The 21,480-nt window shown below is 37.3% G+C and overlaps 2 protein-coding genes across 4 annotated transcripts; one reads left to right on the forward strand and one right to left on the reverse strand.

The window, feature by feature from the left end:
- Window positions 1-1,355: 1,355 nt before the first annotated feature.
- On the reverse strand, window positions 1,356-8,499 carry LOC115950986 (DEAD-box ATP-dependent RNA helicase 46). 2 transcript variants are annotated; one of them, XM_031068278.1, is made up of 8 exons: window positions 8,279-8,499; window positions 6,334-7,627; window positions 5,533-5,754; window positions 5,137-5,205; window positions 4,330-4,599; window positions 3,871-4,221; window positions 3,069-3,346; window positions 1,356-2,898 (listed from the first exon to the last, which is right to left on the reverse strand). In XM_031068278.1, the coding sequence occupies exons 2-8, from the start codon at window positions 7,612-7,614 to the stop codon at window positions 1,842-1,844; spliced, it is 3,528 nt and encodes a 1,175-aa protein (XP_030924138.1). In that variant the 5' UTR covers window positions 7,615-7,627; window positions 8,279-8,499; the 3' UTR covers window positions 1,356-1,841. The 2 variants fall into 2 exon arrangements, with proteins under 2 accessions (XP_030924138.1, XP_030924137.1); XM_031068277.1 differs by having other exon boundaries at window positions 8,223-8,499.
- A 1,491-nt stretch (window positions 8,500-9,990) lies between these two features.
- On the forward strand, window positions 9,991-14,248 carry LOC115994017 (solute carrier family 25 member 44-like). 2 transcript variants are annotated; one of them, XM_031118029.1, is made up of 6 exons: window positions 9,991-10,350; window positions 11,600-11,981; window positions 12,557-12,753; window positions 12,847-12,988; window positions 13,146-13,237; window positions 13,748-14,218. In XM_031118029.1, exons 1-6 carry the CDS (start codon window positions 10,280-10,282, stop codon window positions 13,779-13,781), a joined length of 918 nt encoding a protein of 305 aa, XP_030973889.1. In that variant the 5' UTR covers window positions 9,991-10,279; the 3' UTR covers window positions 13,782-14,218. The 2 variants fall into 2 exon arrangements, with proteins under 2 accessions (XP_030973889.1, XP_030973888.1); XM_031118028.1 differs by having other exon boundaries at window positions 9,993-10,350; window positions 13,146-13,305; window positions 13,748-14,248.
- Window positions 14,249-21,480: the final 7,232 nt, after the last annotated feature.

The raw sequence follows: 21,480 nt of genomic DNA on the forward strand, positions 1-21,480 counted from the left end.
TTAGCATTAAGGCTATTTTAATTGTGAGTTATATAAGAAAAAGGAGAAAACAAAAAAAGAATAATTATGCTAAAAGGTAAAACTGTTTATGACATTGAGGGCAAAGTGTGGAATCAAGCGAATTAGAAAAAAGGCAGGTGATCCTCATTGAAAAAGAGGAAAAGAATTATGTTCCCATTGCTTTACTTGTATGCACACTTTGCACCAGAGTATCTTTTCCATACACTCCAATTATTGGTCTTTATTAAAAATAAAACTGATTTGTTGATTAATAAAGTCCCTGAAGCAGGGTTGAAGCCAAAAATATTTCCTACGGGGGCCGGCCTCTTGGACAAAAATGAAATGGTATAAAACTCAAATTACACACACAATCACGTAAGTATTTGCTATTTACTTGAAATGTGAGTAAATTTTTCATATTTTGTGAGAGATATTTTGGATAAGAATCTACTCTTTTTTTTAATTATTTTTTTTAATATATTCACTTTTCAAAACATCTCACATCAAATTATATATTTTACATTATATTTTATTAAAATGTCAATTTTTATTGATTATTTTAATTGTTTTTCTTTTTCTACCTACAACCAGTATCCACTCTCATTCTTCATCCTTAGTATACATAAAGAAATAATAAAGAACTAAATTTAAAACGAATAGTATCATTGTATAAATAAAACTAACTTTAAAATAAATAGTATCAAGATAAATTTATACAGTTGGTGTAGCAACTAATAACTATATATTTTTACAGAACTTTGCATTACCTGAATTTTGAATTTTTTATTTATTTAGAAAGACCTGAATTTTGAATTGGTTAGCTAAAATGTGGTCATTTTTCTATTACACAACTTATGCGAGTACTCTTACTTAAATCAAGTCAGCCACATTTCATATTATGGGAAAGATTTTGCTGCGTACTTGCATGCAGTAATTTCTACATAATAGGTTATGTGATAGCAAAAAGGATACAACATGTATACAAGGGTCTTATATAATACACATAATCAGGTGAACCCTAAGACACTTGTCACTTTGTTTATGCAGCCATTACTACGTACAACTCATCGTAACCATCGTCACTATCATTTCTTGATAGGGACTCTGGAGCATGATAGGGTAGGCCCACTTCAATTGCCTGGACTTGAGAGTTGAAAAAGGACTAGTTCTTCTTTGATCCTTAAAAGGAATTAAAATGCACGCAAAACCGAGGGCAGTCAAACCCTAAACTAGCCACAGGAAAAAATTAGGACAATAAAAGTATCAAATTGCAAAGGCAAATAGCTTATAGAAGCCAACACAAGTTCAAACCCCCTATAAATAAAAGAGAGAGAGAGAGAGAGAGAGAGAGAGAATAAAGTACAAATTGAAAAAATATATATTAATTCATGACATTGCCAAGTAAATGTGAGAACATTGGAAAGATATAGGGAAGGAACTATATCTATATTGTCCATCCAAATTCCACCTAGAAATACCTACTTTCTTTTTCTTTTTCTTTTTTTATCACAGTAAATACCCTTCCCAGCACTCAAATTGAACCACCACTAGATCAGAATAGCACAAAAATGAGTTCGAAGAGCTACCCTGAACTTGAATGTCCAGAAACCACCCTCAATTATCCTAAAACAATTATCCATCCTAAAACAATTATCCACCCATGACGTAGAAGCAGGCCGGCTGGTCACATCTAACACATTAGCTATTCCAACCCATATGACCCAACCTCAACTTGCTGTCAACAAAATCTCATTAGGAAGCCAGTCTTATATGTGAGAGGTCAAAAGAGCCACTTGATAAACACAAAACCAGAAATCACCCTCACTAACACAAAGAACGACTTAAGGTGCAGCAGCTGATTGATGGGACAAGACTACAGCATCCTCTGGAAGCCCTGCTTCGGTACTCTCAACCACTGGTAGCTGTGCAATGAGATTGGCTCCAGGGGATGCATTCCCTCGTGTGCCTGGGGACATAGGAGACATCCCTGATTCAGGCGCAGCCTCAAATGCAGGCATCGTAACATCTTTCTCATTGGAGTTTCTTTCATGTGGCCTCTCATATTTGTCATAGCTGCGGCTGTGGCTACGGCTGCGACTACGGCGAGGGCTGCGGCTGTAGCTACAACTACGGCTGCGGCGAGGGCTGCGGCTGTAGCTACGACCCCTGCTCCAGCTCCTACTCCTACTTCGGCTTCGACTACGGCTGCGGCTGCGGCTGCGGCTGCTGCTTCTGCTATAACCCCATGTTCTAACTTTTTCAGGGCTACGGCTATAACTTCTGCCTCTCTTCCTATCAACGTCTCTTCTGTTGTCAAATCTTCCCCGCCCACGTCCCCGTCCACGCCCATCCATATTGTTGTACCGATCATATGGGCCACGATCATTCCTACCCCAACCAACATTACTACCACTAGGACCACCAAACCCACGTCCCCTGTTGCTACGACCAGGAAAAAAATCACTTCTCCCACCATGCCCACTAACGGCACCATCTCTCATGCCACCTCGTCCACCAAAACCACCAGCCCTCATGCCTCCACGCCCACCAAAGTTGCCATCTCTGCCACCACGCCCACCAAAGCCACCATCCCTCATGCCACCACGCCCACCAGAATCATAACGACCATAACCACCACCACCACTACCAGAATCAAAATGGCTAATCCCACCCCGATCCTTGACAAAACCTGGTGCACCACGTAAAGCAATCTCTCGCACCTCTTGGGGCACAAGCTGGTTAGCCCCCTCCAAAACTTTGATCAGATCAGCTGCATATTTCCAGTCCTGCTCAGAGAAAAAGGTGTATGACATTCCAGTTGCACCAGCCCTCCCAGTTCTTCCAATTCGGTGGACATAGTCCTCAACCCCGGTAGGGAAATCATAGTTGATTACCACCCTGTAACACAAACTCAAAAGAATATTAGTACAATACAATGCTACATAGACTAAGTATTAAACTCATTTAGTAGCTGGCACATATAAGTTTATAATCCAGGTCCTAAAAAAGTGAGGACTGCCACTTTCTCACATATAAATTTGAACATAAATGAAAAGAAAAGAGCTAACCTTATATCTTTGATGTCAAGCCCACGGGCAGCAACATCCGTCGCAACTAATATTGGAGACTTTCCACTCCTGAACTGATTTAAAACATAGTCTCTCTCACCCTGAGACTTGTCTCCATGAATTGCAGCAGCCCCAAAACTACGTCCAATACTACGTGCAAGCTGATCACACAATCTCTTTGTGGAACAGAAAATAATGATCTTTGAACCTCGTTCTTGGGATCTAAGGATCTGCTCCAAGCGCCTCTGCTTCTCCATTTGTGGAACAACCTCAACATACTGCATATTCACGAGGAAAAAACATCATTTTTTAGGGCATGGATGTGATTAGATCAGAGAAAGGTTTATGATGTAATGGATTTAGCTTCTATGTGTGGTTATAAAACCCAATACATCATGAATAAGATGGCCAGACTACACCCTACCATCAAAACATCTGATGGTAAAGTGTCATCGGTTATAACTAACAGATAGCATATACAAATTTGAAGAGTCACATCATCTGCCACTCCCCTCAAGGAATTCAAGCTTAACTAACAGCAATCAGATCTTTGTACATAGTAAAAGTTATTATATTATTTAGAATCCGGTGAATATTAACAGTTTGAATCTATTTTCATAACTAAAAAACCTACTATCCTCTGTTTAGATGAGAATCCATAAATGTGAACTCTGCAATTGATCAGCATTTAACTATAGAGATTAACTCTTGACATATTAAATCTAACACGTCAAGGTAAAGAACTATGATTTTCCCTTTGCATTCAAAGGACAATAGCAAAAGGAGTGATGTCCAAAGATACCTGTGTGATAGCCTTGTTTGCAGCAAGCTCATCGACACTGCCAATGTTAACCTGGACAGGATTGACAAGAAGATCACCAGCTATTTTTCTTACTTCTTTGGGCCAAGTTGCTGTGTACATAAGAGTTTGTCTGCGTGGGGGTATCTCATTCACAATCTTACGAATTTGAGGTTCAAAACCCATGTCAAGCATTCGATCAGCCTCATCAAGCACAAGAAGTGAAACTTGTATAAAGTCAATCTTCTTACTCTCAAGGATGTCGTTTAGCCGACCAGGAGTTGCCACAACAATATCTGCCCCTCGATCTAATTCTTTTAGCTGTAGGCCCTTTGAAGCACCACCATATAAGCACTGAATCAAAGAATTGTGTCAAGTGATGAACCAAAAGTCTAAAGCAAACAAAAATAAAACTGACTTTAGTTGCATAATACGGATAAGAGATGAACACATAGAACCCACCGTGCAGGAGATTCCGGATGATCGGCCAAATTTCATGACTTCTTCTTGTATCTGTGTAGCAAGTTCCCGGGTTGGAGCCAAAACCAACACTGTTGGGCCGTTCTGAGGATCATTACGGCAATGCCTAAGAAGCATGAAGGCAGGGATCAAATAGCCCAATGTTTTCCCAGAACCTGTTTTTGCAATTGCCACTATGTCCCTACTTTGCAAGGCAATCGGCCATGTCTGCGCCTGAATTGGTGTGGGAGATGAGAATCCAGCCGAATATATCTGAAACAATGACATAAGTCAGGTAATCAGCTCCAAGAAAATTAAGCATATCTGACACATACAAACTTAAAAATTTAGGGTTCGACTTCAATAGTATATCACGAGAGTGAAATATAATTTAAAATAAGAAAAAGCCCATGGGTATACGGTTGCTTACAGAAGCAACTCGAAGCAACAAAAGAGGGCAATAAAGACATAAGAGGCGGAGCCAATAAGCATGAAATGCCAGTCACATTAGGTGTGATTTGGATGAAGGGCCAACCACCCTTCTAGAAGATGCCCAAGAATGGCTCCAACTGTCCATTTTGCAGCCTCCAAAAATCAGGATAGTTGTTGCATGTGTAAGTGTGCCAATAGCAGTGCAGCGTACGACATATGCTCCTCCTCCGGAGCAGATATCGCACCTGCGACAAGTGAGAATTTATGAGTTTAAAAGTAAGAAAGCATAATAACAAAAGGGGGAATGGAATGGATGCCGTAGTTTGTTTTATATACCCAAAAAACGAAACCCTATATCTCGCAACAGGTAAAGCTTACCTCTCTCAATATCTCTGGAGGGAATCCAGTCTCTTCAAATGTCATGAATGGTGCTGGAACATTGTCCCCCTGTCCATTTTAATACATATATCGAGATCAAATACAATTCATTTTTTTAGAAAAGAAAAAATAAGAAAAAGTTTGAAAGAAATATAAGCAACACTGCATCTAAACCACATCATTTGAAATTCTGATTTGTATTAGTATTTGGTATGATCACCCTTCAAAATTCTTATACAAATGCACATCAATGGGCATCAGACACCAGTCAATCACTCTCAGAAAGCATTTCTCTTCTCAGGAAATATTTATTTGGTTTACAAATGAAACCTTTGAATGGGTATTCTCATGTTCACATACACACTGACACTAAGCAAAGCAAGCTAAAATACAGACCGTTGCTGAAACTTCGTGCTGTTGCCGGTAAACTTCAACAGGTGAGAGACCAGTAACATCTGTAGATCCCACAAAAGGAGACCTCATCAAAGCATTACTTGAGAATGGAGGACCACCTGCTGCATGGCCGTGCATATGCATGGCATGTCCTGTGACAGCATTCACTGCATTGGCATGACCAGGCTTGGGACTTTGAAATGGAGCACCACTGATCCTCATCTCCTACAATAAAATAACAGACATCATCAGTGGTCCCAAACATTTTGATCAAAAGAAACTGGTATGTATTCCAGAAATATATAAATCGAATCAATCAATCCATATATATATATTAAATGTAGTCAATCGCTCAGTAGAAAGGAAGTAGAAAAAGAAGGAAAGGACAAAAGAATATGAAATCATGTTATAACTGAAATACTGCCCAAGTAGAAGTTCCTTTTTGTACATAATATTCCAGTCTTTGCTTCTATAGTGGGCTCGTTTCCTTGGCTAACTGGTAGTCGAATAATATTCCTCCTTAGTTTAGCTTGGTTGTTGGAACAGGTATATATCGAATACAGTTGAAGACATATTATAAAGACAAATCATGTTCGCCTAGTGCTCTTTAAATTTTATGACTTCAAGTGCTTTGTAACCTAAATCATATTTCCAAATCCTAAATATCTAAAAATTTAAACAGAAGATTTTTGCTTCACCATTCCATGAATTATATTCCAACCACCGTAAGTTAAGTCCAATTAATGTAAGTTAATGGAGAGCAAACGAATTTCAAGATCGATACAACATTAGCCAAACAAATACCTGAGGGTTTCTAGCCATAGGTATTACTGCAAGCTTGGGATCTTGGGGACCAGTTGGCCCTTCCTTGTTAGCATTAAAGTAGTATTCATTTCCAGTTCTACCATGTAAGTTATCCTCATGCCCCACCTTTGATCCAACAGGGGGCACATTAGACTGCTGACTATGCATCATTGCTGGGCCCAACTGATTTTGAAATCTAGGACCATGTTGCTGGTGAACCAAATCAGGCCTAGTTTGCTGCAATTGACCCATAGAGGGTTGCTGCATGCTCCCCAAAGAGCCACCATATTGTTGGGCTTGACCTGAATGAACACCCATCTGAGGCATCTGAACTGAATTGCTCCCAGCAGGCAGGTTATGAATAGATGAGGTCCCAGGTTGCTGGAACTGGGATGGAGAAAATCCAATTTGGTTTCTGTTTTGAAAATCAACTTCCTCCCTATTTGGGAATGCTGCCTTATACTCCTGTTGATTTGCAAATTGCTGCCCTTGTGCATCATGCTGGGCCTGCTGCTGTGAACTTTGCTGCCCTTGTGGAATCATGCTTTGCTGATATGCCATATATTGCAGCTGAGGATGTGTAAATTGATGCGCTTGCGGTTGTGCCATTTGTGAACCTTGATGCTGTGGTGTTTGTTGCCCCAGCTGCTGGGGCATTTGCTGAATGGCTTGTTGTGGCATTTGCTGCCCAGGCTGCTGCAGCACTTGCTGAGTTGACTGCTGAGGCATGTGCTGGATTGGCTGCTGCTGCGGGATATGCTGAGCTGGATACTGCATCATTTGCTGCATGAAGTGATGTGGTTGTGACACTGGGGGTTGCCCCTGCTGTTGCAAGTGTTGTCCCATTTGAGAACCGTGTTGCTGTGCCCCTTGCACCATTTGAGATCCCTGCGGGTGAGAAACCTGTGCCACCATTGAACTCTGCTGTTGTGCCATTAATTGACTGTGCTGTTGAGGTAACTGGCTCATGTGTTGCCCCTGCTGTTGTGGGGCTTGTGTTATCTGCTGCCCGTGCTGAGCTATCACACCATTTGCTGGCATTGACTGGGCCATTGGTATTGCAGCCAACTTAGGCGTAGAAGCAACAGTAGGCTGGCCAACCGGCATAGGTGGTGCCAAAGAGGCTGGCTTTTCATATTGGGTGACGTTCGTTTCAGGATTCCAGTAGTATAACACACCCGTGCTTCCATCAATCAAACCCTTCCAAGGTTTCGGAAGGGTGGGATCATCAGGCGCATACCGTGGACCAAGAGAAGCAGCAGCGGGCTCCGCAGTAGCCATTTCAAATATTTATCTACAACCAAATAAAATCCTTGCATCAAACATCAACATTGAAAACTCTAAAATAATTACAAGAACATCAAATTACAATAAAAGAAGATAAGAGGATCAATAAACTCTACAACTCAACATCAACCCAAACCCATTTGCGCAAAACCCAGGTGAACCTAAGAATAACAAAGTTGCTCGATATATATATATATATATATATATTTTTCCTTAATTTCTAAGAATACAAGTTTGAGCTGAAAATTTTTATACACAATAAATATTCTACAATTTTCTAAAGATAATCTAAATTCAGCTCAGCCAATCCAATTAATAATTAAGATCCTCATAAGCCAAAACAACATCACAACAATAAACCCTAAAAAACCGTACAAGTCCACACCAAGTAATTGAACCAAATCAGATTAAAATAAACAAACAGTTAAAAAAAAGCTACTTTCATATAATAATTAAACCCTAGAAAACACGAAGCACAAAAAAAAAGAAGATAAAATCGATAGCTCATCGCATAAACGCCAAAACCATTTCATTGCACAAAACCCAACCAAAAAAAAAAAAAGGCCAACAAAAAATTAAAGAGACTAATTGAAATTGCATACCTAGTAGCAAATAAGAATGAAAAAACAAGTACAAAAGCGTTCGATTCTCTTCTTACAGGTAACTACGAAGCCGAATGTGGAACCCTAAAATCGAAAACGTTATAGTACTAGTCCTGTGTGTGAGTCGGACTAGAATTTGAGAATGGGAAAAAAGGCACAAAATTTTGTGCGAAAGCTTGGAGGCATTTGGATTCGATGATTGTTGTTAGGGTTGGGTTAAGGAGGAGCAAAGCAAAGCTAGTATCGCCTGGAACGACAGTCTAGGCTTTCGCCATGAACTGTCCAATACTTCCATTATATATGGGAGGGGTGTTTATTTATTTATTTATTTATTTAAAGATAAAAATGTAAATTACACATTTTACTTTTAACTTTACTTTGAAACTTCTAAATTTTAAATTTATTTAATTTAGTTTTTTTTTCTAATTTCATTAAAAAAATTCATTAAGTATAAAATTAACTACTGAAAAAATATTTTCACTTAAAAAATCTATACAATATTTATATTAATTTTATAAAATTTTTTACCATGTGTGAAAAATATTTTTTTAATGGCAATTTGTTAACGGAGTTGGATGAAACGCATAAATCAAATAAATTTGAAACATTGAAAACTCAATTGAATAAAAATAAAGTTCAAGAATTGAAATAAATCTTAGTCAAATTACAGTTTGCATTTTAATTATCATTGTTTTTATATATTTTCTTTTTCTTTTCTCCAAAATACATTTTTTGTCCACAAATTTATTTATTGAGCATTTTTTTTTTCTTTGAAGTTTCAAGTGCACACTTTAATTTAATTTAAATGTATATGTGTGTAAAGTTCATTCCTGGGAACTTGAGTATTGTAATAATGAAAAGTGGTGTGGTGTTCGTAGGTCCCCCTTAGGGTTGCCTACGTTTTTTTGGATTGCTTCTTCAGGCAATATTTTATTAGTAGAGAATCTCCACAAGTGAGGTATGATTGTTTTAAATTGGTGTTTAATGTGTAAAAAGAGTGGAGAGTCGGCGATTTGTCTGTTTGGACTCCAATGAGTTATGCCACAGAGAGTTATTAATATATTTGCTGCTTAGATCGAAATATAATTTTTTTATGGCTGTGTCACATTGTATTATGTAGTGTCTTTGACGATAACAAAATGTTGAAGTTTTGAAGAATATGAACTATTTATCCTTAAAGTTAAATAATTTTTTATTGCATAATTTATTAAATTAAAGTGTTGCTTTTCATTTTGTTCCTTGTTTTTATTTTCTAAATATATTTGAGTATTGTAATTTGAGAGATTGAAAGCCCGTTTTGGATGTGATGCAAGCTTCAACTTGTTTGAATTTTTAACTTCTTGTATACTATTCATAAGTTCTATTGTACTTTTTGGTACTATTCATTTTTAGTTTTTTTTTTCTATAATATTTTCAGTAAAAAGTTTTAAATTTCAACTTATTTAGTTATTCTCAAACGGCTCTGATTGTATTCCATCAAGTACACCTTTAGTATACTTGAATTTGTTTTATTTAAATTTAATTTTTTTCCCTCCCCGAGAGTGTGTGTGTGTTTTTTTTTTTTGGGGGGGGGGGGGGGGGGGTCTAAAAAATTTTCCAACTTTTTCTATAAAAAAATAAAAAAAAAAAGATTAATAAATATAAGTGGTTCGTGTATATGGGAAAAAAGGCAACTATATTTGGGCTCAAATGAAGCACATGGAAGATAGGGAATCCCAGAATTGACTGATTGGGCTTGGGCAAAAGCCCTAGTTAAGAGTAAAATAGATAGGGATACAGCGTACAGGTCAGTAATCCGTTACACTCACTCGCTTTTTAATTTTTTAAAATTCAACGCTATTACGTACTCTCTCTCTCCAGTCTCCACCTGCTCTCCCGTCCCGTCTCCCCTGCAAATTCCAAACCGACTGGAACTTTCTCAAAAACTCTTTTTACATATAAAAGGAAACACGGAGTCAAAGTCTGAAAAAAACACACACATCCTCAAAATATCAGTATAGGTCATTGCAGACAAAGTAGAAAACCCAAACAGTGGCATAAAAGCCATAAAAAGTAGGATGGCCATGGAAGCCGAGGCTACAACTGCTCCTGCCTTGGCCCTTGCTGACACCGATATCAATTGGGACAGGTTTCTCTTTCTTTCTTTTTTTCCTCTCCTAAAATCCAAATTATGAAATTACAATTTTTTTTCCTTCCCATTTTGCCACTGTTCGGTCCAGTATGAAATTACACGTTGAATTGTCATTTTGGTCCATAATATATATATATATATATTTTTTTTTTTTTTATAATCATTTTAATCCTTAAACTTTAATGTTCATGTAAAGATCATTCCGTTCATTGTGGCCCAACTTGACAAAAATGATTTTTTTAAAAATAAGGAAGAAAACATGACAATTCATCTAAATTTAGAACGTGTAATTTGTATTAGAGGGTTTATATACACACACACAAGAACTTTTCTGTGAACGAGTCATTTCCTTTTGTTCTAAAAGGTTTCATTTGATCTTAGCTGGTTGTTGCATTATTTCATCTTCATTTGCATATTTGCACGGACCTAATAGATGTTTTTTTCTTTTTAATAATTCGTGGTTGGGGAGGGGGGGGGGGTGATTTTTGAACTCTGATGTCTCCATTGGAAACATTAGGAAGTGTCGGTTGAGCTACAAGGCTCTTGGCATACATGTGTTGTTCTGTTAGATATTAAGAAGCAAAATTTTTATGCTGATTGTTACTTTCCGTGAACCACGCTGAATGGTCTTATTTTTGCCTCTAATCAAGAGTAGTTGCTTATGCCTGTCACATTGAATTGTGACTTAATAAGAAACCTCAACGGTATCACAATCGACTGAGGACTAGACCTCATGAAGTGAAGTCCGCTAGTTTGAGTCTCCCATTACTCCTCCCATTGGAGCCAAAATTCACTTATTGATCTTTTTTTTTGGAGTAAGTGGTAATTTATCGGGAGGCACCTTGATCATGAAGTTTTGTGATGCGTGCAGCTTTGTGAAATTATTAATTTTATGGAGTAATTTTTAGGTCTATATATGGTTTGCCAATTTTAGTTAGTGAAACAATTCAAGAATGCAGTTGGGAAGGATGAATGCTTGATTTTGTGCTTTGTAACTAAATACTTTTCTCTTCACTTTGAATTCTATGATTGTTGCAATTTGCCATTGTACAACAAGTCTGTGACCCCCGAGGAAAAATCGAAAAAAAACTCAGCCACCAACAACTATTTCTTTTGCAGTTCAGTTAGAGTTTCTTTTTTAAACTGATTTTACATTGCATATCTTTTATATGTGGGAAGTCATTTGATGTGCTCAAATTTGGTCTAGAAATAATTCTTCTTTATAATCTTATTGGCCGCACTTTAGGTTGGACAAGACAAAGTTTCATATCATTGGAGCTATCCTCTTTACTGCTCAGTCAGCCTTGTTACATCCTACAGCAGTTGTAAAGACTAGAATGCAGGTAGCTGGTTCTGGTCTTTCTCGCATGCGCGGAATTTCAGTATTTAAACATATATTGAAAACTGATGGTATCCCTGGCCTCTATAGAGGTTTTGGCACTTCTGCTGTTGGATCATTGCCTGGTAGAGTCCTGGCTTTGACATCACTTGAAATATCAAAAGATATGATGTTAAAATATACTGAAGGTTTAGATATGGCTGAATCATCGCGTGTTGGGATTGCAAATGGAGTGGCAGGAATGATGTCAAGTTTGGTTTCTTGTGCCTACTATGTGCCTTTGGATGTGGTAGGTGAACTTATTCTTTCCATTATATACACTCCTTTTGTGTCATTTTCCTAATCTAGACATATGGGAAAGATGTTTGGAAGGGGGAAAAATGGCTAGGCATGCCCATAATGTATATTTTCTTATTACTTGATGGCTGTTACTATTCTAATGTCACAGCTCATAAACTTTCTGAGTTGTTTTGATCCCACTGCGCATACAAGTGAGTGAGCTAAATCAACTATTTGCTAATTTTTTGTGCCAATATGTTATGTGTTATACTATTTTATGCACTGTTGCTTAGATCCAAAGGTCCAAAACTTGTGGAAATTTTTCTTCTTCTTTTATTATTGGCCTCAAATGCATTAAAACTTATCCAGTTTAGATTGGATTATAAAAACAATGTGTCTCTTGTGAGCTTGGTAGTTAGAGGCCAGTGTTTGGAATGAAACAATTTGGGTAAATGTCTTGTTTTATGCATAGTTTTTATGTTTATACCATTTACCTATAAAAATAAAGCATTTTGGTTTTTTGAGAGTTAAGCACCAAAGGAACCCATGACAATGACTTATTATTTGTAAGTAATGCATTCTCAGATCTGCCAGAGACTAATGGTACAAGGGCTTCCTGGGACTACAGTCTGCAATCGACCATATGATGTGGTGTGTAAAGTGATTAAGGCTGAAGGGTTCCGTGGTATGTATAGAGGCTTTGGATTGACAGCCCTGATGCAGTCCCCAGCATCTGCACTTTGGTGGGCTGCCTATGGAGCTGCCCAACACATCATTTGGAGGTTCATCTTAATGTTCCAGTGATCTATCATATTCCTTCACAGTTAAAATGTAGACTAACGTGTTCTCCTCTTTAAAATTTCTTATCACTTCAGGAGCTTGGGCTACAGAGATGATATGGACAAAAAACCATCTCATATAGATATGGTGACGGTTCAGGCAACAGCAGGAATGGTTGCTGGTGCTTGTTCATCTGTTATCACTACTCCCATTGACACTGTAAAGACACGATTGCAGGTAAAGTAATGTGTGTGATCCTCTGTTTCCATTGCCAGTTCCAAAGGATAAAGAACTTACCCTTTTATGTATCATGTTTGGTGCAACCTGTTGGATATTTCATACATGGAATAACTCTAACATAAACTATTTCGAATTTGGCTCACTTACATTGAAGGTCATGGATAATTTTGGTGCTGGAAGACCATCAGTACTCAAGACGATGAGGACACTCCTTAAGGAAGATGGATGGCAGGGCTTCTATAGAGGGTTTGGACCTCGATTCTTAAATATGTCACTCTATGGAACAACAATGATTGTTACCTATGAACTTATAAGTATGTTGGCCTCCTAGTTGTCTCATTTTGAAAATGGTTATATCTGAAGTATATGCAGCTTTTAGCTTTGTTAGGACATCTGGTGCACATGCTTTGAATTGCATCAGCTATCTACACAATATGTCCCTCAATTCTAGCATTTTCCCCCCATGTTGTTTTGGAATTTTGGTATTGCCTAGAACAGAAATCGGTGTCCAATTTTAAAAAATAAAGAACATTGTGGATATTCTCATTACTTGAAAAAAAAAAAAAAAATTGCTGCGATTTTGTGTTCATTTTTTTTCCTTGAATAGAAATTAAAAAAAAAAAAATCTGTGATTGTTATTTTGCATGTGCGCATTGTATCTTATCTTGATTCTGGTTGGTTTTTGTACTAGCTATGACTAGAAATTCCATTTGATTACCAACTAATCTGTGTTTTCTTTCTCACTTGTTTTATCAGAGAGGTTATCTGTGAGGCAATAATGAGAATATGAGATATTGAGCTTGAGGAGCAAAGTTGGCTTGTGCAAAACTGAAGTTATTTGAACTGCAAGGAAATTGATTTTGACAAGCTTAAATTTCAGAGACTGAGAATGTGGAGACAGCCCTAAAGTTTTGCGTGACACAACGTAGGAATAGTTGGAATCTAGCCATTCTTAGAGAGAGGGTTTTCAATTCACTTCCTTCTCTATAGTTTTGATTAAAAGGTGGTATATTTTCCCGAAATTTGTCAATGTTTTACGCCATTGAATTTTCATTGCTTATTCTTCCCTGTCATGATGTCGTTGGACTGCAATTCATAGACACTGCATAACAACGACATCCAGTGATCCAGGTATTTGACAGGATTTTGGAAGACCGGTTGTACTGCGAAACATTAATAGTTCTTGTAATTTTAAATAATATATGAAATATTAATATTTTTTGATAATTCCAAATAATTATATGAATTTAACCTTTCATTCACAAAAACATATCCAAAATGGGAAGTTGTTTCTAATTTATTGGGCCATTTGGAGCCTCAAATGGAAAAATAGAATATAAAGTATTGTAGGGATAAGGGCTTAAAATTGTATATTGGGTCTTGGGTTTTGGTCAAGGAGGTTGATTGATCCGAGGACGAATAAACAATAATGAGGGTATTAAGTTCAGAGTCCCATAAGTAACATGCAAGTGGAAAGGTTAGAAAAGGTGGTATGAGGAAGAGTGTGTCCTCGGATAAACGAAGCAGCACAGATCAAACGTATATTCTATCACTCAAAGTGACTTTAGGAAATGCCACTGAGAGGGACGTGCATTATGAACGTACTTCCAGTGGAAACTAGGAAATATCTAAGGAAAAGTTGTTGCCACCGTATTGAATGCCCTGCAGTTAATTTTCAAGCCGTATTTATGTGAAGAAGACTCCTGAACAGTGCTGTCTTGGCTACCACAACTCACAGAAGGCCAGAGAGGGTGTCTGATGAGATAAGAACTCAAGTAATGGCTCAAATGATTAACAAGTATAGGATTAAGATCTTCCAAAATGAACTATATAATGTAAGAGATTCTCCATAGATAGGGAATCGGAAAATTGTAGAAGAAAACACTGTAGCAATTTAAATCGTATTTGTAGCTATTTCCAATTAATATATACGAGAACATACCTCATCGGATTGGGCCGAGGACCAATTTACTTCAAGAAATTCAGTCCATTTTTGTTTGATTATCCTTTAAACCCCTTTATAACTGTTGTCTCATTTATTAGAACCTAGTTTTCCAACTCACTCTCTATAAATTTATTGTATTAAGCTTGGATCCAATTATACCTTGGGCCTAAGATCCAAACGTGTCCCTACAAGTATAAATTCAAAATCTAAGAAAAAATGAAGTGAAAAAACTTTTTTTTTTTAATTTTAAATCTTTCATGTTTAGTACCTTGCTTTCTGGAGCGAAGCATACTTGCAAGTATCTGTATTTCAATGGAGGTTTGTAGCTTTCAGCTGCTATGTGTTGGTGTGTTGATGGTTGAGATCTAAGTTGTCAATATTGTACCAATGGTCATTCCAATTTGGTTAGGAAACGAAAATGTTTTATAAGCCAAAATATTAGACCATCTATATTTATCCAATTTAATAATTCTTTTTTTTTAAAGAGTTTTAATTTATGACATTCGCTTCTCTTATTTATTTAACTATTAAAAACTTTACCAATTGAGCTAGTTTTAGTATCTAGTATCAGTTTGATACATACCAACCATTATGGTATTAAATCTATTGATTACTTTGGTTGAGATTGACTTGTGTCGGATATATTTCCTCTTTTAATAATACCTTATTCATTAAAAAATGTATGACTTCATACTCTATTAAAAATTTTAAAACATTCCTCTATAATCATTCAGCCAGCGGCAGCGCAAATAAAAATAAGTTATACTCATAAAGAATTGAGTAGAAGTTTGTTTTTAAAACATTAAATTTTGTTAAGGAAAGTCATAATGTATATGAAATGGGATGCATTTATTTATTGCATTTTATACTAACCTAAAAGGGATAGTGCCACTTCACATGTAATACATATACATATATAGGGAAGTGTCATTTTACAAAACGTGGAACCTTTAGAATTATAAATGAACAAAACTGATTAAGAATAACTTGAGCTCAGATTGTGAGAAAAAACTATTTTATGTTTGTTTTTTTAGTAAACAAGCCAAACTTATCTTTCGGGTTGTCCACAAGTCAGTCCAGATCGATTTTTAACTCAACTTGGACCCAACCTGCTCATGTAGAGTGGTAGGAAAGACCTGCCATCGACCATCAATAATCACAAGTCCAGTTGAATCAGGCTCGAGCGCACAACAATTAGGTTCGATCAAAGCTGATGAAGGATTAACATTGATGGCAAATTGGGCGACAATCTGTATATCTTTGTTGGATCTAGTCTAAGATCTCTTAATCTTTGCTGGATCTAAGCAAGAATCTCGAGATTTTCATTGGATCTAAGCAAAAAACGCCATATCTTCACCAAATCTGAGCAATAAAATACCATATCATGACTAGATTTGAACAAATATGGGTAGAATCGTTCTTCTTTCAAGGGTTAGTCAATTGAATCAAGTGGCTTAGGTTTTGGAGGAGGAGAGCCACCACTTGACTCGCCATGATTGATTTTTGAAGGCAGTGACCTACTGTTAACCGCTGGAGTCATCGGATTGGATGAATTGGTTTCAATCAGTTACATCGAGTGGGTCGGGTAGGCTGGTGGCTTGGATAGCTCTACTCATCATAAGTTTAGTGTATTCGTAAACAAGTTATTCAATATAGCCTCTGAGCAAGCGCACACTCACGCATGTGCTCAGAGGTTCTTCTATTTTTTAGATAAAGGTTAATAATTTACATCTATTATAATTTAGAAATATATATTTTTATTTTTTAAACAAATAAAAAGGATAAACTTTAAAGATAAACAATAATTGTAATTTATTTTTTGAACATGAAGGGAAAAAAAATCCTAAATCTTAAGAGTTCTTTTTGACTGAAAAATGTATAATCATTTTATTAAAAGAAATAAAGTAATATAAGTATAGGAGGGTCCATGGGCTAATATAGGCTAAGCAGCTAGCTTGAGCACGTGGACAAGACATACACCAGTAAAATACAACTTAAAAAATCTAGCTAGTGGGTCCTTTGATCTACCAATGCCTGATATTCATCAAGTAAAGAAGTTGCCCCACGAAGAATAGCCACGGGGTGCACTTGAGTGACTTCGAAGTACCAGTTTTTCCTTGCATTCCATATAGCCCATGATGTAATGGCCTAGTGCTCCATCCCTTTCTTTGTCAGCTTTTCCAACAGGCTACGGACTAGCATAAAGAAGTCTAGAGCATGTGCCTTGTACTTCTGAACCTTTCCATGAACAAGTGCCTACACATTTTTCGCTAGAGGACATTCCCAGAGGATATGGCCGATAGTCTCTTTGTAATGCCGACATATCACACAGTGAGGTTCCTCCACCTTCACTTTTCGCTTTTGCAAATTAGCTCAAGTAGGGAGCATGTTTGCACATGCTCTCCAGAGAAAGTTACGAACCTTCGGTGGGGTGTTAAGGGCCTAGATTAATCTCCACAACCGTCCATCTGCTCACGCTAAGGAGTGGTCTCCTAACAATGGATACTAAAGCCTCAACACAACCTTGTACGCCGTTTTTACAGTGAACGACTTGCTCTTGTTCTCCTTCCATGTTAGAGCATCTTATCACGACCCCATTGTCTAGTTACTTCATCCACTAACTCCCCTACCATACGTGGTCTAGGTCCATCTCTCCGAAAACATGGAGGTCTAGGCAGCCACCGATGATTTTCAATCTCAACCGTGGCACCATTTGCTTCTCCATATGTAGGATGGGTTGCTCCTCAAGTTTGCCTCCAAGAAGGAGCAGGTAGGGAAGTAATGTGCTCTGTAAACCATGAACGGTAGGGAGTGATGATAATGGATTAAGCGCCATGCCTGTTTTGCAAGCATCACTAGGTTGAAGGCATTAATATCTCTGAACACCACTCCACCTTTTGCCTTCGGATCGCATAGTCAACTCCACCTCATCCAATGAATTTTATTCTCATTGCTTGATTGTCCCCACCAATATTTTGCTAGCATGGAGTTAATATCATCACAAAGCACCTTGGGTAATTTAAATAGGCTCATCGAGTAAGTAGGTATCACCTGTGCGACTGTTTTGATCAAGATTTCTTTACTGCTTTAGATATATACTTCTCTTTCCATCCTGTGACTCTTTTGGCAATCTGTTCACGAAGGTCTTTGAAGGTGTTAACCTTGTTTTACCCCCCACCATCGGCAGTCCTAGGTATTTCTCAAAGTCAGAGATGGTTTGGGTATTGAACAAGCGGCAGATTTCCTATCTTTAATCCGTGCTGGTATTGGGACTGAAGAATAGAGTAGTTTTTTGTCTATTGATGGCCTGGCCCAAGGCTTGCTCATACTGACCCAAGATGTGCAGTAGTCGGGTACACTCCAAAGGTATGGCTTGACTGAACAATAAATTGTTGTCGGCGAAGAGGAGGTGGGAGTTGTTGACACCTTTTCGACATGACAGCAACCCTTTAATTTATTGTGTGTCCATAGCCTTGCGGAGTAAAGCTGATTAACCTTCCACACAAAATAGTTAGAGGTAGGGTGACAAAGGATCACTTTGCTTTATTCTTCAGGAGGGTGAGATAAATCCACGTGGCTCCCCATTTAGTAACACTGAGTAACTTGCTGTTGAGACACATTACATAGACATTCGGTAGTATAGTTTTAACTATATTGGCCAAGACCTTAGAGACTAACCTACTTACCACGTTACTCAGGCTTATGGGCCGATAGTTTGACATGGATTTTCTTTTTTGGTATAAGTAAGATGTGAGTAAAGTTCATTTTTCTTAGAAAGTGTCCGGAGTTCAAAATAGATAAGACAACTTCAGTGACATCTCCCTCCCCATAATGTGCCAGTACTTTTGAAAAAAGAAAGGAGACATATCGTCTGGGCCAGGCGAATTTGAAGGGTGGATTTGGAAAAGGGCTTTAGAAACTTCCTCACCAACAAAAGGCAAAAGCAAGTTTCGATTCATGTCCTCTGTGATTACTGCATCCACTGAAACTAACACCTCATCTATAGTGTTCGAGTGGGAGGTAGAAAAGAGATTTGTAAAATACCTCTCCACCACTTCCAATGTATTCTCCACTCCAGTTCTCCACACACCGCCCTCATCCATTAGCCCATCCATCTAGTTTTTCCATCTTCTTTGGCTTGCCCTTATATGGAAGAATATTCTTGTCACCCGTTGGAAGCCATATTGCTCTTGAACGTTGATGCCAAAAATCTTCCTCCTAGTGTAGTAAGTCATTTTGCTTCTCTTCAAGTTTGTATTTTGTGTTGCCAAATGTCATTTGGCTCCAAGCTACCAATTTAAGTCGGCAATGTTTTATTTTCTCAAATAGTCTGAACATCAAACTACCATTCAGCAGCTTTAGGGTCCAAGCCTCTCTGATCACTTCTTCACATTCCTAGTGTGCTACCCACCTCTCTTCAAACTAGTGAAGTCACTTTTTTCGAGCCTTGCGTTGCTGGGTATCATGCTGCATATTCAAGAGTATCGGGTCATGGTCCTAGTAGGATACCTGCAAGTGAAAAACTCACGCTTCCAGAAACATCAGTTGCCAAGGTGTGGTGGCGTCTAGCCTTTCTTGCACAATTGCATACCCTTGGTGCCCATTCCGCCATGTGAAGGTATGTCCCTAAAAGCCTAGGTCTTCTAAGCCACAGTGAAGTAGAGTTTCTTTGAAAGCGAGCATCAGAGCCAACGGCTTTGGGAGGTGTCCTTGCTTCTCATTGAAGTATAGAATCTCATTGAAATCTCCCAGGTAGACCCATGGTAATAGCGCCCTAGCATGTAGATGTCTGAGGAAGTCCCAGGATTCATGCTTTCTACGCCCCTTTAGTCGGCCATAAAATCTGGTTATATGCCAAGCTTACTGGTCAGTTGGCAAGATATGTGCGTCAATGTGATTGTGGGAGAAAGTTTGGATGTGCAGGTTACAATCTACCTTCCAGAACATACCAAGTCCACCACTTCGAACATCACTAGGTACCGCCATAACCGATTGAAAGCCAAGATCAAAACATAACTTACACATCTGTAAATCTTAGGAGTTCTCTTTTTAAATTCAAAATGAAAATTGTTATTTGACATTTATGACTCTATTTCTAAATGAAGTTACCTTTTATTAATGAGGGTATTTTTCTTATATATAGTATAGATGGTTTTTTTTTTTTTTTTTTTTAAGGTAACAGTAATACTTATTAGAATACACAAACACAAAAGTAATATAGAGTTTTTTAAATAGGCTTATAATATATTATATAATCAGAGTATCACTACAAAAAGGCTTAACATTTGTAGTAGTAGTCTAGAGTTATAAGAATTGAAACTCCAACACACAATTGATGATTTAAGTGTGTCTATATTTGTATAAATAATTTTATGAGATATCAAATTATTATTCTTACTTATAAAAAAAAAAAATCAAATTATTATTCATAAAAAATTGCACTCTATTAATTTAAATAATATATTAATCATACATTAATTATTAGCATGGATTTAATGCGCAAAGTATAAGCATACTATACTATAGCATGGATTTGTGAAATTAACCATAAAATAATATATATAAAAAACTTGTGAATATGCTTAAATTTTTTTTCCGATAATATAGTTGATGATGCACGAAAATTAGTAGGCTGAAATACTTCGAGCTATGACAATGGCTGTAAGTCCTGAAAAGAAAGAAGGAAGCGTTAAAGGTGACCGGTATGACCTAGCCAATGACCCTCCGACGATTAAGTCAGTTTTCTCTCTAGGATACAAGGACAGAAAAATAGCAATTGGTTAGAACTTACCTTTGGTAGATAGGACTTGCTCCTTTTATAGAGAGTTTGACATCGATCTACTTGTTTGGGATCCATCACCATCGTGGGTGATGTTGGTGGTTAATGAAGAAAATGGGGTATGTGGAACGAAGTGTATGAAATTCCTTCCATGTACCAAGTAATGTGTCATGTTTTGCTTATGTAGAACCTTTGGAGAATTTATTGTAGAATTTACCAAGTACAATTTGATTGTCCATGGGTATTGTCGTCTACAACATGGTCGTCCATAGACGAGTTCTTTTTGGCAGATCCCATTATTCTTAATGAAGGGTCTTGTTCATGCATTCTGTCATTCTGTTGTGGTTTTCCTTAGATGTGATCAAGTTATGGACGACAACCAAGGAGGGGCTATACTTAGTTGATCCCCATCAATAGTAATATAAGCTTAATCTTTTTTAAACAAAAACATGAATTAAACATATCACATAGTTTAAATAATTTTTGCTCCCATAAAAAAAAAGGATTTTAGCTCGTTCTGTATTTAAAATAAAATTAAATAAACAATTTTGTTTAGTTTGCTTAACCAGTACAAGTAGTTGTAGATTCCAGTTAATTCAACTGGTAAAATCTTGAATAAAAGATCTGAGATTTAATATTCACCTACACTAAAATCCAATTGGTGTCTTAATATTCACCTACACTAAAATCCGATTGGTGTCTTAATCCGATTGGTGTCTTAATATTCACCTACACTAAAATCCGATTGGTGTCTTAATCCGATTG

This window comes from Quercus lobata, chromosome 6 (assembly GCF_001633185.2).
Source record: "Quercus lobata isolate SW786 chromosome 6, ValleyOak3.0 Primary Assembly, whole genome shotgun sequence".
Lineage (NCBI taxonomy): Eukaryota > Viridiplantae > Streptophyta > Magnoliopsida > Fagales > Fagaceae > Quercus > Quercus lobata.

What these genes read in the sequence shown, in the direction of transcription:
- LOC115994017 (XM_031118028.1), top strand. Translation starts at nt 10,280, where the DNA reads ATGGCCATGGAAGCCGAGGCTACAACTGCTCCTGCCTTGGCCCTTGCT. An exon ending in ACCGATATCAATTGGGACAG is followed by an intron (nt 10,351 to 11,599) that starts GTTTCTCTTTCT and finishes GCCGCACTTTAG; the next exon opens with GTTGGACAAGACAAAGTTTC. An exon ending in TGTTACCTATGAACTTATAA is followed by an intron (nt 13,306 to 13,747) that starts GTATGTTGGCCT and finishes TTGTTTTATCAG; the next exon opens with AGAGGTTATCTGTGAGGCAA.
- LOC115950986 (XM_031068278.1), bottom strand. Translation starts at nt 7,614, where the DNA reads ATGGCTACTGCGGAGCCCGCTGCTGCTTCTCTTGGTCCACGGTATGCG. An exon ending in CTCCAGAGATATTGAGAGAG is followed by an intron (nt 4,600 to 5,136) that starts GTAAGCTTTACC and finishes TCATTGTTTCAG; the next exon opens with ATATATTCGGCTGGATTCTC. An exon ending in CATCCGGAATCTCCTGCACG is followed by an intron (nt 4,222 to 4,329) that starts GTGGGTTCTATG and finishes TCTTTGATTCAG; the next exon opens with TGCTTATATGGTGGTGCTTC.